At 47.2% G+C, this 11101-nt stretch overlaps 1 protein-coding gene across 1 annotated transcript; it reads right to left on the bottom strand.

Annotated features, from left to right (window-relative positions):
• Window positions 1-812: 812 nt before the first annotated feature.
• psmd4a (proteasome 26S subunit ubiquitin receptor, non-ATPase 4a) lies at window positions 813-8651 on the bottom strand. Its single transcript, XM_064348538.1, has 10 exons — window positions 8501-8651; window positions 6904-7044; window positions 6203-6317; window positions 5412-5498; window positions 5216-5284; window positions 4569-4784; window positions 4201-4309; window positions 3088-3225; window positions 1917-1978; window positions 813-1618 (listed from the first exon to the last, which is right to left on the bottom strand). Exons 1-10 carry the CDS (start codon window positions 8524-8526, stop codon window positions 1445-1447), a joined length of 1137 nt encoding a protein of 378 aa, XP_064204608.1. The 5' UTR covers window positions 8527-8651; the 3' UTR covers window positions 813-1444.
• Window positions 8652-11101: the final 2450 nt, after the last annotated feature.

An 11101-nucleotide genomic window follows, 5' to 3' on the forward strand; every position in this document is an offset into this window, starting at 1 on the left:
CCATTCAAACTTCTGACCTTAATTACTCGATTAGCCCTAACACTTACTCCATCTGACTTTTGAGCAGCATCTCTTGATAAGCATATGAATCAGAGCCAGTCTGTTCCTGCGCCCTAACACCAAACGTTTTACCTAATCTATGAGTGAACCAGTGTTGGTGTATACAGGCAGTTAGCTCAGTTAGCCATGGCAATTGGTAGAAACAAAAAACTTGCATACACATCGACCCTCCAAGACTGGAATTGCCCACCCCTGATTTAGAGCCAATGTCCCCCCCAGGGAAGGGAGGGTTTCAGTCAGCCAGGATTACAGAATGTCATCGCTCGCTATCGACCCCTGCTGGTCCATCGGGGTGCCCATGGTCCACCTGTCGAGTTGCGCGTGAAGCGTCTCTCTCAAACACTTGGGTGTGCGCGAGCCAGACTTGAGGACTGCAGTGTGCTAAAAACAGGTGGCTGACACATCATGCACTTTGTGCAGCACGTGCCTGTCTGCTTTCCCAGACAGCTGTGGTTTCAGCAGTAAGTGCTACCAAAGAAACCAACTGGGCATTCTAAACTAAGGAGAAAAAGCTTTAAAAAAAAAAAAACCAGCAGGTTAACCCTTTGAAGAGTAGGTCTTCTGGAACGTTTTTCAAAATTATAAGCCCGGGTTCTAGAACTCCATTGCTTTCAGTTACCAGTAGTGACTGTTACTTCAGCATTGGTTCAGAACATTCAGTTCAGAACATTCTAATCAAGTTTGTGATCTTACTCCATAAAGGGTTAAAGTAACACACTGATCCTGGTCAGTCAAAGATAACACAAGCACAGTGAATGTTACATATTTCATTTAATACAGTCTTCTATTTTCTTCTTTTTTTATACAAAGGCCTTTAAAATAGCAACAGGCTGAGAAACGGCAGGGAAGAGGTGGTGGGAATTGAAAAAGACATGCATACCGACCTTTGCCCACTTGTTTTTAATCGCAATACAAAAAAGAAAACCAAGCCAAAGATGAGGAGAGAGGATAACTATTTAGTATACAGCTTTCAGAACCTGTCTACATACTGTTAGAGGTGTACCGGTCGGTCAGGTCACAGTCAGATATATTCACAGAGTTGTGTGTGTGTGTGTGTGTGTGTGTGGGCGCGCGTGTGCATGTGTGGGTGTTTGCACGTGTATATTACAGTCTCTGTACTTTCCTGAAAGTCCGTGTGCCACTTTGCTTGTCCAACCGTCAAAAAAAAACTAAGACCGTCTGTCTAGTCAAGGATCAAGTCCACCTAGAAATCAGTCAGTTCTTCCAGTGCACAGCTTTCTCTGTTGTACACAGAATGGCGTCAAGTCCAGGTCCGTCTGTCTGTCTGTCTGTCCGTCCATCCGTCCGTCCGTCCCTGTGAGATCCCTCAGTCCGGTCGGCGGTCCGTCTGGCGCTGGGCCGTCCCTCCGTCCTTCGGCAGGTCTCATTTCTTCTTCTCCTCGTCCTTCTTTCCCTCAGGGGGCTTGGCCCCGGTCTGCGAGGCCAGGGACCCCATGGCGTTGCGGATGGCCTCGTTGTTGGGGTCCACCCCGGGCAGGCTCTCCAGCACGCTCTGCAGGAACTCGGGGTCCTGCATGACGTCGTAGTCGTCTTCCTCCTGAGCGAGAGGAGGACGGGGATGAGAGCCACGTCCGGCAGAATGCAGGGTCAGGGTGAGAGGGAGTGGGGGGAGGGTCAGAATACAGGGTCAGGGTGAGAGGGAGTGGGGGGAAGGGGTCAGAATACAGGGTCAGGGTGAGAGGGAGTGGGGGGAAGGGGGGGAGGGGGTCAGAATACAGGGTCAAGGCGAGAGGGGGAGCCTGGGAGTTCACAGGCAATGTGAAATCATGCGTTGGTGGGTTTTATCCCCTGGGTATAAAAAATAGGCTCCCAGTGTGGAGTCGGAGAAGGCCCACCTTGGCAGATTCGGCAGTGTCCATGGGTGCTCCTGTGTCCATCGGTATGGATTCGCCAAACTCTGAATCAGGAGTGGGCAGAGACAGAGAAATGGTGTGAGAGAGTGTGTGACCGGTTAGCGTCTGCGAGTCTATCTTCTGTAGTACTGTCGGCGATATCTGCAGTGCTCAGAGAGTCTGAGAACTGCAGAACACTGCAGTGGTGAATGCGTAGAGCGAGTAGCAGCAATGAAGCACTCAGCTTGCATGTGTCATAGTAGTACAAATTCTGTGTATTAACTGCCCTGTAATGGTGTAATGTGGTATAATGTTAGCAGTGAGCAGTAATGGTAAATAGAGGTGTTGTGTAATGGTAATAGTGAGCACTAATGGTAACTGTAATGGTAGTAGTCAATCACAATGGTAACTAATGCTGTAATGGTAGAAGTGAATAGTAATGGTAACTGTAATGGTAGTAGTGAACAGTAATGGTAACTGTAATGGTCGTAGTGAACAGCAATGGTAACTGTAATGGTAGCAGTGAACAGCAATGGTAACTGTAATGGTGTAATGGTAGTAGTGAAGAGTAATGGCAACTGTAATGGTGTAATGGTAGTAGTGAAGAGTAATGGTAACTGTAATAGTGTAATGGTAGCAGTGAACAGTAATGGTAACTGTAATGGTGTAATGGTAGCAGTGAACAGTAATGGTAACTGTGCGGGTGGTGGTGAAGAGTAATAGCAACTGTAATGGTGTAATGGTAGTAGTGAAGAGTAATGGTAACTGTAATAGTGTAATGGTAGCAGTGAACAGTAATGGTAACTGTAATGGTGTAATGGTAGTAGTGAAGAGTAATGGTAACTGTAATGGTGTAATGGTAGCAGTGAGCAGTAATGGTAACTGTAATGGTGTAATGGTAGCAGTGAGCAGTAATGGTAACTGTAATGGTAGTAGTGAAGGGTAATGGTAACTGTAATGGTAGCAGTGAACAGTAATGGTAACTGTAATGGTGTAATGGCAGTGAACAGTATGGTAACGTAATGGTAGCAGTGACATAATGGTAAGTAGGGTGAGTAGGAGGTAATGGTAACTGTAATGGTGTAATGGTAGCAGTGAACAGTAATGGTAACTGTGCGGGTGGCGGTGGGCTAACGGGCGTGACAGGGTGCTGCCGTAGCCGTTTTCACCGTACCGCCGCCGGCCCCCTGCAGGGACATCTGCATGGCGTAGGCGATCTGCTCGTCCTCCGTCATGCTGCTGAAGTCAGGCAGGACGGCGGCGCCCGTCTCCGGCTGCGACACGGACATCTTCAGCAGGGCGTCCTCCGACTCTGCGGGGGAAGCAGCATTTTTTGAAAGAGCATGGGCGTTTTACCCCAGAGTAAGGGACTGGGTCCCGCCCCGAGTAAGACTGATGATCAGTGTATGTCATTCATTTCTTCGAATTTGGGGAGATACATTCCAGTTCCATGTACTTTTCACAATGCCCCCCCCCCCCCCCTCTCTCAGTCTGTTTGTCTGTCAGTAGTGTCAGTTGCTCTTTCCCTGTGTCTGTTAGTAGTGTCACTTGCTCTCTCCCTGTCTGTATCAGTCGTGTCAGTTGCTCTCTCTCTGTCTGTCAGTAGTGTCAGTTGCTCTTTCCCTGTGTCTGTTAGTAGTGTCACTTGCTCTCTCCCTGTCTGTATCAGTCGTGTCAGTTGCTCTCTCTCTGTCTGTCAGTAGTGTCAGTTGCTCTTTTCCTCTCTCACTGTCTGTCTGTAGTGTCAGTTGCTCTCTCCCTGTCTGTATAGTCGTGTCAGTTGCTCTTTCCCTGTCTGTCAGTAGTGTCAGTTGCTCTTGCCTTGCCTGTCTGTCAGTTAGTAGAGTCAGCTGCCCTCTCCCTGTCTGTTTGTCAGTAGTGTCAGTTGCTCTCTTCCTGCCTGTCTATCAGTAGTGTCAGTTGGTCTCTCCCTGTCTGTGTGTCTGTCTGTCTGTCTGTAAAGTCAGTTGCTCTTTCCCTCTGTCTGTTAGTAGTGTCAGTTGCTCTCTCCCTGTCTGTATCAGTTGCTCTTTCCCTGTCTGTCAGTCAGTCAGTAGAGTCAGTTGCCCTCTCCCTGTCTGTCAGTAGTGTCAGTTGCTCTCTTCCTGCCTGTCAGTCAGTAGTGACAGCTGCTCTCTCCCTGTGTGTCTGTCAGAAGTGTCATTTGCTCTCTGTCTGTCTGTCTGTAGTGTCAGTTGCTCTTTTCCTGTCTGTCTATCAGTAGTGTCAGTTGCTCTCTCCCTGTCTGTCTGTCAGTAGTGTCAGTTGCTCTGTCTCTCCCTCTCACCGTCTCCTGTAGGGGTGGGGATCCCGGCCTCAGCAGCGGAGGCGGCGGCCGCCCTCCGAGCCTCCTCCTCCTGCCGCTGCCTCTGCTCCTCCATGGAAACACGCAGCGCCTGGGGGTGGGGGAGGGATGAGTTAATTCTGGGACAGGCTTACAGGCGTAGCCCTCACAACATTATTTACATTATTAATCCAGCGACAAACATAACTTACTCTGCTTTTACATATTATCCATATACAGCTGAATATTCACTGAAGGAATTACCCTTAAGCGCCTTTATCCGAGAGAAAGAGGTCATCTACCCTTGATTCGAACTGGCAACCCCTATGCCCCACTGCCAGTAAAACTACCCCACCCGCCCCAGTTCTCACCAGTGCAAGCTCAGGGTCGGCACTGGGGTCCACACCAAACTCGAAGTCGCTGGCCCCCAGGCCCAGCATGGAACCCCCCTCGCCGGCCAGGATGGGGGAGGACAGCAGGGCGTCGGCCAGACTGGGCCCCGGGGGCACAGTCACCAGGTGGGATCCCGTCCCCTCCTTCCCGTTTAGGGTGTTGATGAAGGCAGTCAGCTTCTCTGTGTTCACCTCCTGGAGTGGGAAAGCGGGAGGGACAGGGCGTATATTAATTAAAGGTTCAATAATAAAGATCGCACTGCAATTTTTGTAAGAGTAGAGGTGTTAACCCCAGAGTTCTGGTCTGGTCAAATTCGGCAGTGGAAAATCCAGGTTCAGAAAGGTAAGTCCTCCCCAGTAATTCGCTCCCATCACCTGGATGTGCTGTTTTGCACAATTCTTCAGCTAGGAGGTGGAACCAATTAGTGAAATCAGCTGTTCATGGGTGGAGTCCATGGGTGAAAGAAACACATGGCAGGGCTTTTGCTTTTTGACCCCTGGACTTTCCTTTTCCGAATTCCCACAAAAGTTCTGACGAACCCAGAACTTTAGGGGGATAGTTTGGGGGGGGGGTTCTGGGTTTGTCAACAGGTAACCTGAGGCTGGTTAGAAGCAGACCATCTCACCTCCTCTCCAAAGTTGATCACGTCCACATTGACCTTCTCTTTCTTCAACCGTTTGGCCATTTTGACCAACTATGGAGGTGGAGAGATGACAGAGGAGGAGAGGAAAGAGAAACCGGTAAATAAAAGCGCGGAGCGCGTGTTCGGAGACTCCGCAGACGGACAGAGAGAGAGAAAGAAAGAAGAGGGAGACACTCACGTCCTTCTCGTTGTCCTCGACAGGACTTCCCACGAAGGCGATGATGCGCATCTTGTGATTTTTGCCCTGTCTGTGCTTCAGGGCCAGCTAATGGGGGGGGAGACGGACGGGGGGGGTTAAACACACGTCGGCACGCGGGGCAAGTTCCGGCACCTTCCGGCACCTTCAAACACAGCCAGGGCTGACCAGGAGGAGCTCCAGGAGCAGCCGGCGCAACGTCGCGAAGAGCGCGGGTTTCGGTTTAGAACCGCCACCTGGGCTGTGCGCAAGGAATTGGCGGAGCGGTGCGCTGCTCTGTTTAACGTATGTACGTGTTACAGCACAATCTTAATACTGTACAGCATATCAGAGAACCATAACCATGCAGAATGACTTGTCCTTTTCCTGCCCGCACTGGCGTGCCGACCACATACTGTTTTTACTTTGCCAATTCGGGAAACAGATCCTTACGGTACAGCATCGCGCACGCTCAGTGCTTCCACTACAGTAGCAGGAGCAAGTTCATGCAATGTATGGCAGAGTGAGTGTAGCGGTTGTGATTAAGGTCCCCTTGATACAGTGCAACGCGCGTGTAGGTGTTGGTGTAGCATAAAGGATCCTGATAATGCACTACCTAGGGCAGTGTGTGTACCTATGGGGTCTTGTTGATGTGGTGTGTAGGGCAGTGTGCGTGCGTGCGTGTGTGCACGTGTGTGTGTGTGTGTGTGTGTGCTTGTGTGTGTGCGGGTGTGTGTGTGTGCTTGTGTGTGTGCATGCGTGTGCGCGAGTGTGTGCGTGTGTGTGTGACTCACATGGGCCACTCTGATGCCGGTGCAGAAGCTGATCTTGCCCCGGGGCTGAACCGAATGCAGCTTTGAGAGGATCCGGCCGGTGTCCGGGGTTAGGGTGGTCAGCACCTCACAGTTACTTTTACACACACACACACACACACACAGAAGAAAAAAACCCATTAATATCATAACCCTTTTATCCACCTACAGGCTCTCGCACATAAAAAGTAACCTATAGAAACAGGAGGCATGGGGGGGTTAAGGGGCATCACTGACAGGCACCTCCTGCCTGTACAGTACAGACGGGGGGGTGGGGTGGGGTGGGGGGGGTGAACCCTGGCAGACTGTCTGAAATGCATCCTGACTGTCATTAAATTACACTAACCGGGCGCTCCATCAGCTCTTAAGCGCTCAGTACGGTTCCTTATACCGACACTCAAGACCTTAAACCAAATTAAGCATCATTCCACTGGGATGCCCTCCAACCCCCCCCCCCCCCAACTCAACCAACACAACGTTCTCACAACGTCACTGGAATGTTTTGTTTGTAACTTTGCCACCACATGGCAAACGTTGTGAGAACGTTTTGTGTTCGCTGGCCACACGCTCACCCAGAACTGACTCTCTCATCATCTGCATTGCCATTGTCAGTGGCGGCTGTACAGAGGTATATTGCGGGGTGTCATGGACAGGAACTCAAAGTGAGGGCCACAGGAACTCACTTTGCCATTGTGATGAGGCCCACGTTGTTCTCGGGGTTGCTGCGGGTCTTGGAGTGGCAGACGATGTTGACGGCGTCCTGCTGGGCCTGTAGTCTCGTGGGCAGGAAGTCCCCATTTCGCATGTATTCACTGTTGTCCACGCTGACGCAAGACATATAAAACGTGCGTTTTAAAAAATGTTTATTACTCTGTGTAAAAAAAAAAAAATCTATGACCTGTGAATTTTCACACAAGCACCTCTGATCTGTGGAACTAAGACCATGATACCCAGATGGGCCATTCTGAAAACAGCTGGCCACCAGACTCCACATTCCATTCCACTTAAAACATAGCTGCACACAATCTAGCCGGAACACAAGCACGGTACAGCTATCATAACAGAGATACTCCGTTTAGTGGAAGGATATGACACTAGGGAAGCTTGGAAAGTGAAAACAAACAAACAAACAAACAACTGCAATTAAACCAGTATTGCCGCTACTCAAAACATTGAATACACTATCCAGACTTCGAAACTCTAAAGGGGTAACGTACAGGAAATCATCCAGCCAGATTATGAGACAAAGACACTGCATAAACGCAGTCACAGGGAAATGGAGAGACTATCATCCTAATAACAAGACCCACGACACAATAGACAACCCTAGAGGATCCTGGTCCAAAGCGATACACCTACAATTACAGGATTTCATGGATCACTGACTCGTGCCGGAATTCAGGCCAGCTCAGAAAGGATTTGAAGAGAGCGCTGTTCGGGGGTTGGTGTTGGATGGGGGGGGGGGGGGGCTGCTGTTGGTGTAAACAAGATGCTAGCAACGGTTTCCTCATTAAACACTTATTCTGCTGGCAGAACAACTGCGTATTCTATATTTATTCGAACGGCAACGTTAAGCCATCGACGCCAACGTTAACTCCCGGCTGACTGTCAATCATATAGGAGGTAAACATAAATCCAAAATGACCCCACTTACATTGCTCGCGTTAACGTTAATTTATTGCTAGCAACATTGTACTCAGATATGAGTGGCGCTGTCAGTAACGCGACCAAGAACGTCAGATAAACTGCTACAATTTAGAAGTTATACATAGAGTACCTAGCTATCCCAAATCAAACAGATAAAACGACATTAAGATATCAAGCTAGCTAGGGAGGCGGAGGCATGAGTATTGAGGTTTTGTCCTTAGATGGCTAGCATTAGCCAGCCAGCCAGCTAATATTCGCTAGCTGTATATCTCTCTAGAGGACTAGACGGTCACCTCTGAGTATAATGGTAAATCAAACGCACTGCGAACAATCAGACGCTTATACAATGGTGCATGTACTATCTGACCAATATATTCAGACGGTTTTAGACACGTTCAAACACATATATCTGGTTGTCACGGGCTGCCTGTCTGTAATGACTCAGGAAAATAAAGCACTCCCATTCTACTCGGCGCTTCAGCAAACTCTCACGCAATTTTTCAACAAAAGGGCCCGCTTTTGACCCCAGATAAAAGTTGACAGTATAACAGTTAATTCTCAACCAAACCAGCGAACTGGTCCCGCGTAATTAGCAAGCAGGTATTGATTTAAACATATTTGTGCATATCTTACCAGACCATAGTACTCTCGAGCACCATTTTGGAAACTTTACCGTCGCTTTCTGACGGATCTTAAAACGCAGCTTCTCATTGGTCAACTAACCTAGGCTAATCGATGACCCGGATATGAATATCCGAAAACCAGATGTATGCGAACTATGGGGGACGTAGTTATTTACTTTTTTTTCCCGAAACAGTGCTGTTTTATGGACGCCGGTCTAGATTTTCGAAGTTTCCCTTTTTGCGTACTCGGTTAATTTACAAGGATGTGATGATAGGCACCCGACCCCTAAAGTACTAGAGACTTGCTCGGAGTATATCAGTGGAAATGGCAGAGGTTTTTGATGGGCGGTTGGGAAACAGGTGGAGGAATCTGGGATAAAGTAATTTTTCCAGCCCCGTTGTGCCAAATGGCTAGCATACCACCTTGGTTATTTCACAAACCTGATGGGACAACGTAGACACATGGACGACAGAGTGGCAGGAACAGTAGAATAATGGCAAAGATGGCAGATGGCTATAGAAACTGCAGAACTCCATTAGGGCAAAGCAGGTTAGGGTGAAAATAGGACAGAGGAGGTACTGATTGCCAGGATGAGGTTGGGGCACACTGATTTCAATTCTTCTTTCGGCTGACGGGGAGGTGGGTTTTGCGAAATGTGTATGGTGCCGGAGACAGTCGAGCACGTCGTAGTGGCGCGTGGCCAATTCGTCAATGTAAGAGCAGTGTTATTTAACAGGATAGTGGAAGGCGGTGGTAGGGTCAGTGATATTAAAGACATTTTGGGTGAGGGGGAAGGTTTGAGTAGGAATTACAGGGCTGTGGTGCAATATCTTTTAGAAACGGGTTCGGGCTAAAGGGTCTGACTACTGGATGGGTGGCACGGTGGTGCAGTGGGTAGCACTGTCGCCTCACAGCAAGAAGTTTCTGGGTTTGACATGTTCTCCCCATGTCCGTTTCGTCCGGGTACTCCAGTTTCCTCCCACAGTCCAAAGACATGCAGTTAGGCTAATTGGAGACTCTAAATTGCCCTTAGGTATGAGAGAGTGAATGGTGTGTGTGCCCTGTGATAGATTGGTGGCCTGCCCTGGGTGTATTCCTGCCTCTCGTCCAATTGCATTCTGGGAGAGGCTCCAGCCCCACCCCCCCACCTCAGGATAAGTGGGTACAGATAATGGATGGATGGATTTGACTAATCTGCTCCATAGTCCAGAATATTAAGTGTCAGTAATGCATCTTCTACGCAGGTTGTGAGCTGCCAATAAATACCATTGAAGAAGTTGTTTTTTTGGGAAATGAAACCATCCGTGGTGAGTATGCTCATTGCCTGCTTGAAGAGAGAGGAAGTAGGCTTCAAGGATTAGGCTGTGTTTACATTTATTGAATCCAATAATGCTTTATTCATTCTTAAGTTTTAAAATGTATTGTTAGTGCTCAAATGTTTTGCTCTCATATGGAATCGATAATGATGGAATATAGTGCCTTCCACCATCGTTAAATGCGGTTTTGTAGGTTTCGCTTACTTTCCTCTAAAACAGAACTCAGAATTTCCGTCCATTTAATGAAGTTATTTTACCAAAATGAATACAATTATTTTATAAATATGTATAAATAAGTAAAAAGGGGCCTGCTTCAGAAGAACTGAAGCTTAACTTCTTGGTACCAAACATACAATGAAATAATCTGTTGTCATGCTTTGTTTTTAATAAAGGAGGTAATTTAAGACAGCAGTAAATAAATAAAATGTGACTGAGAGAACAGGCATCTCCTCCTGCAGTTCTTCCATGGACACAAGACTCCATGGACAAAAAAATAAACAAAATAAAAATGAAAAAAAGTCTTGGGCATTTTGCCTCCCAGAGCAAACTTTTCAGTTGGCCAAAGTAATTTAATATAATATTTATGAGCCATGCAATGATTTCATGATTTATTCATAACTCCATCTGACAAAAGCAGACTGATGTGAATAAGAAACAAGACACTTACTTTCTTCCTTTTTTTAATGAACTCGATTCAGAAATACAGTATGAAAAAAAAAAAAAAATCACCAGATCAATGAAATCATGGCGGGGAAAAAATGGCCAATAAACACTGCAAGAAAAGGCGTTGCCTTGACTCCTATATATATACATATACACATTTTATACAGGCAAGAGTAAAAAGATATTGATATTGTACTGGACAACAATCAGTAAAACTGTACGAACAGAGATGCACAGACGAGACTAATACAAATCACACAGAAACGCAGGCGAGAATATTCTTAATAGATATTATAGATATTACAATACTGTATAATCATCTTAAACTATAATCCACTGCTGAAATACAAAAAAAAAAAGAGAGAAAAAGTCATCACTAAACTTCCTGACTTCCGTGTGCTCTCAGCGAAGTTCCTCAAACAATGACCCAGCTGGAATACTTAATATTGCATACAATCATAAACATTTCAGAACAGCATTTCTGAACAAACCAAAAAAAAAAAATCAATAAATATGACTTAAAATCTCACAGATGGCCATTCGTTATAACTTCTGTACTAGCCATGATGTACACACATTTTTAGTGTTCTGTGCCGTTTCGACTAGTTTTACGCGTAGGGTTTTCTGTGCG

This window comes from Anguilla rostrata, chromosome 8 (genome assembly GCF_018555375.3).
Source record: "Anguilla rostrata isolate EN2019 chromosome 8, ASM1855537v3, whole genome shotgun sequence".
Classification (NCBI taxonomy): Eukaryota; Metazoa; Chordata; class Actinopteri; order Anguilliformes; family Anguillidae; genus Anguilla; species Anguilla rostrata.

Excerpts from the sequence above, each read along its gene's own strand:
- psmd4a (XM_064348538.1), bottom strand. The coding sequence starts at position 8,526 with ATGGTGCTCGAGAGTACTATGGTCTG. Across the intron at positions 3,226-4,200 it reads CCCCACCCCTACAGGAGACG|AGTCGGAGGACGCCCTGCTG; the intron begins GTGAGAGGGAGA and ends CTTCCCCCGCAG. Across the intron at positions 1,979-3,087 it reads CCTGCAGGGGGCCGGCGGCG|AGTTTGGCGAATCCATACCG; the intron begins GTACGGTGAAAA and ends CTCCTGATTCAG.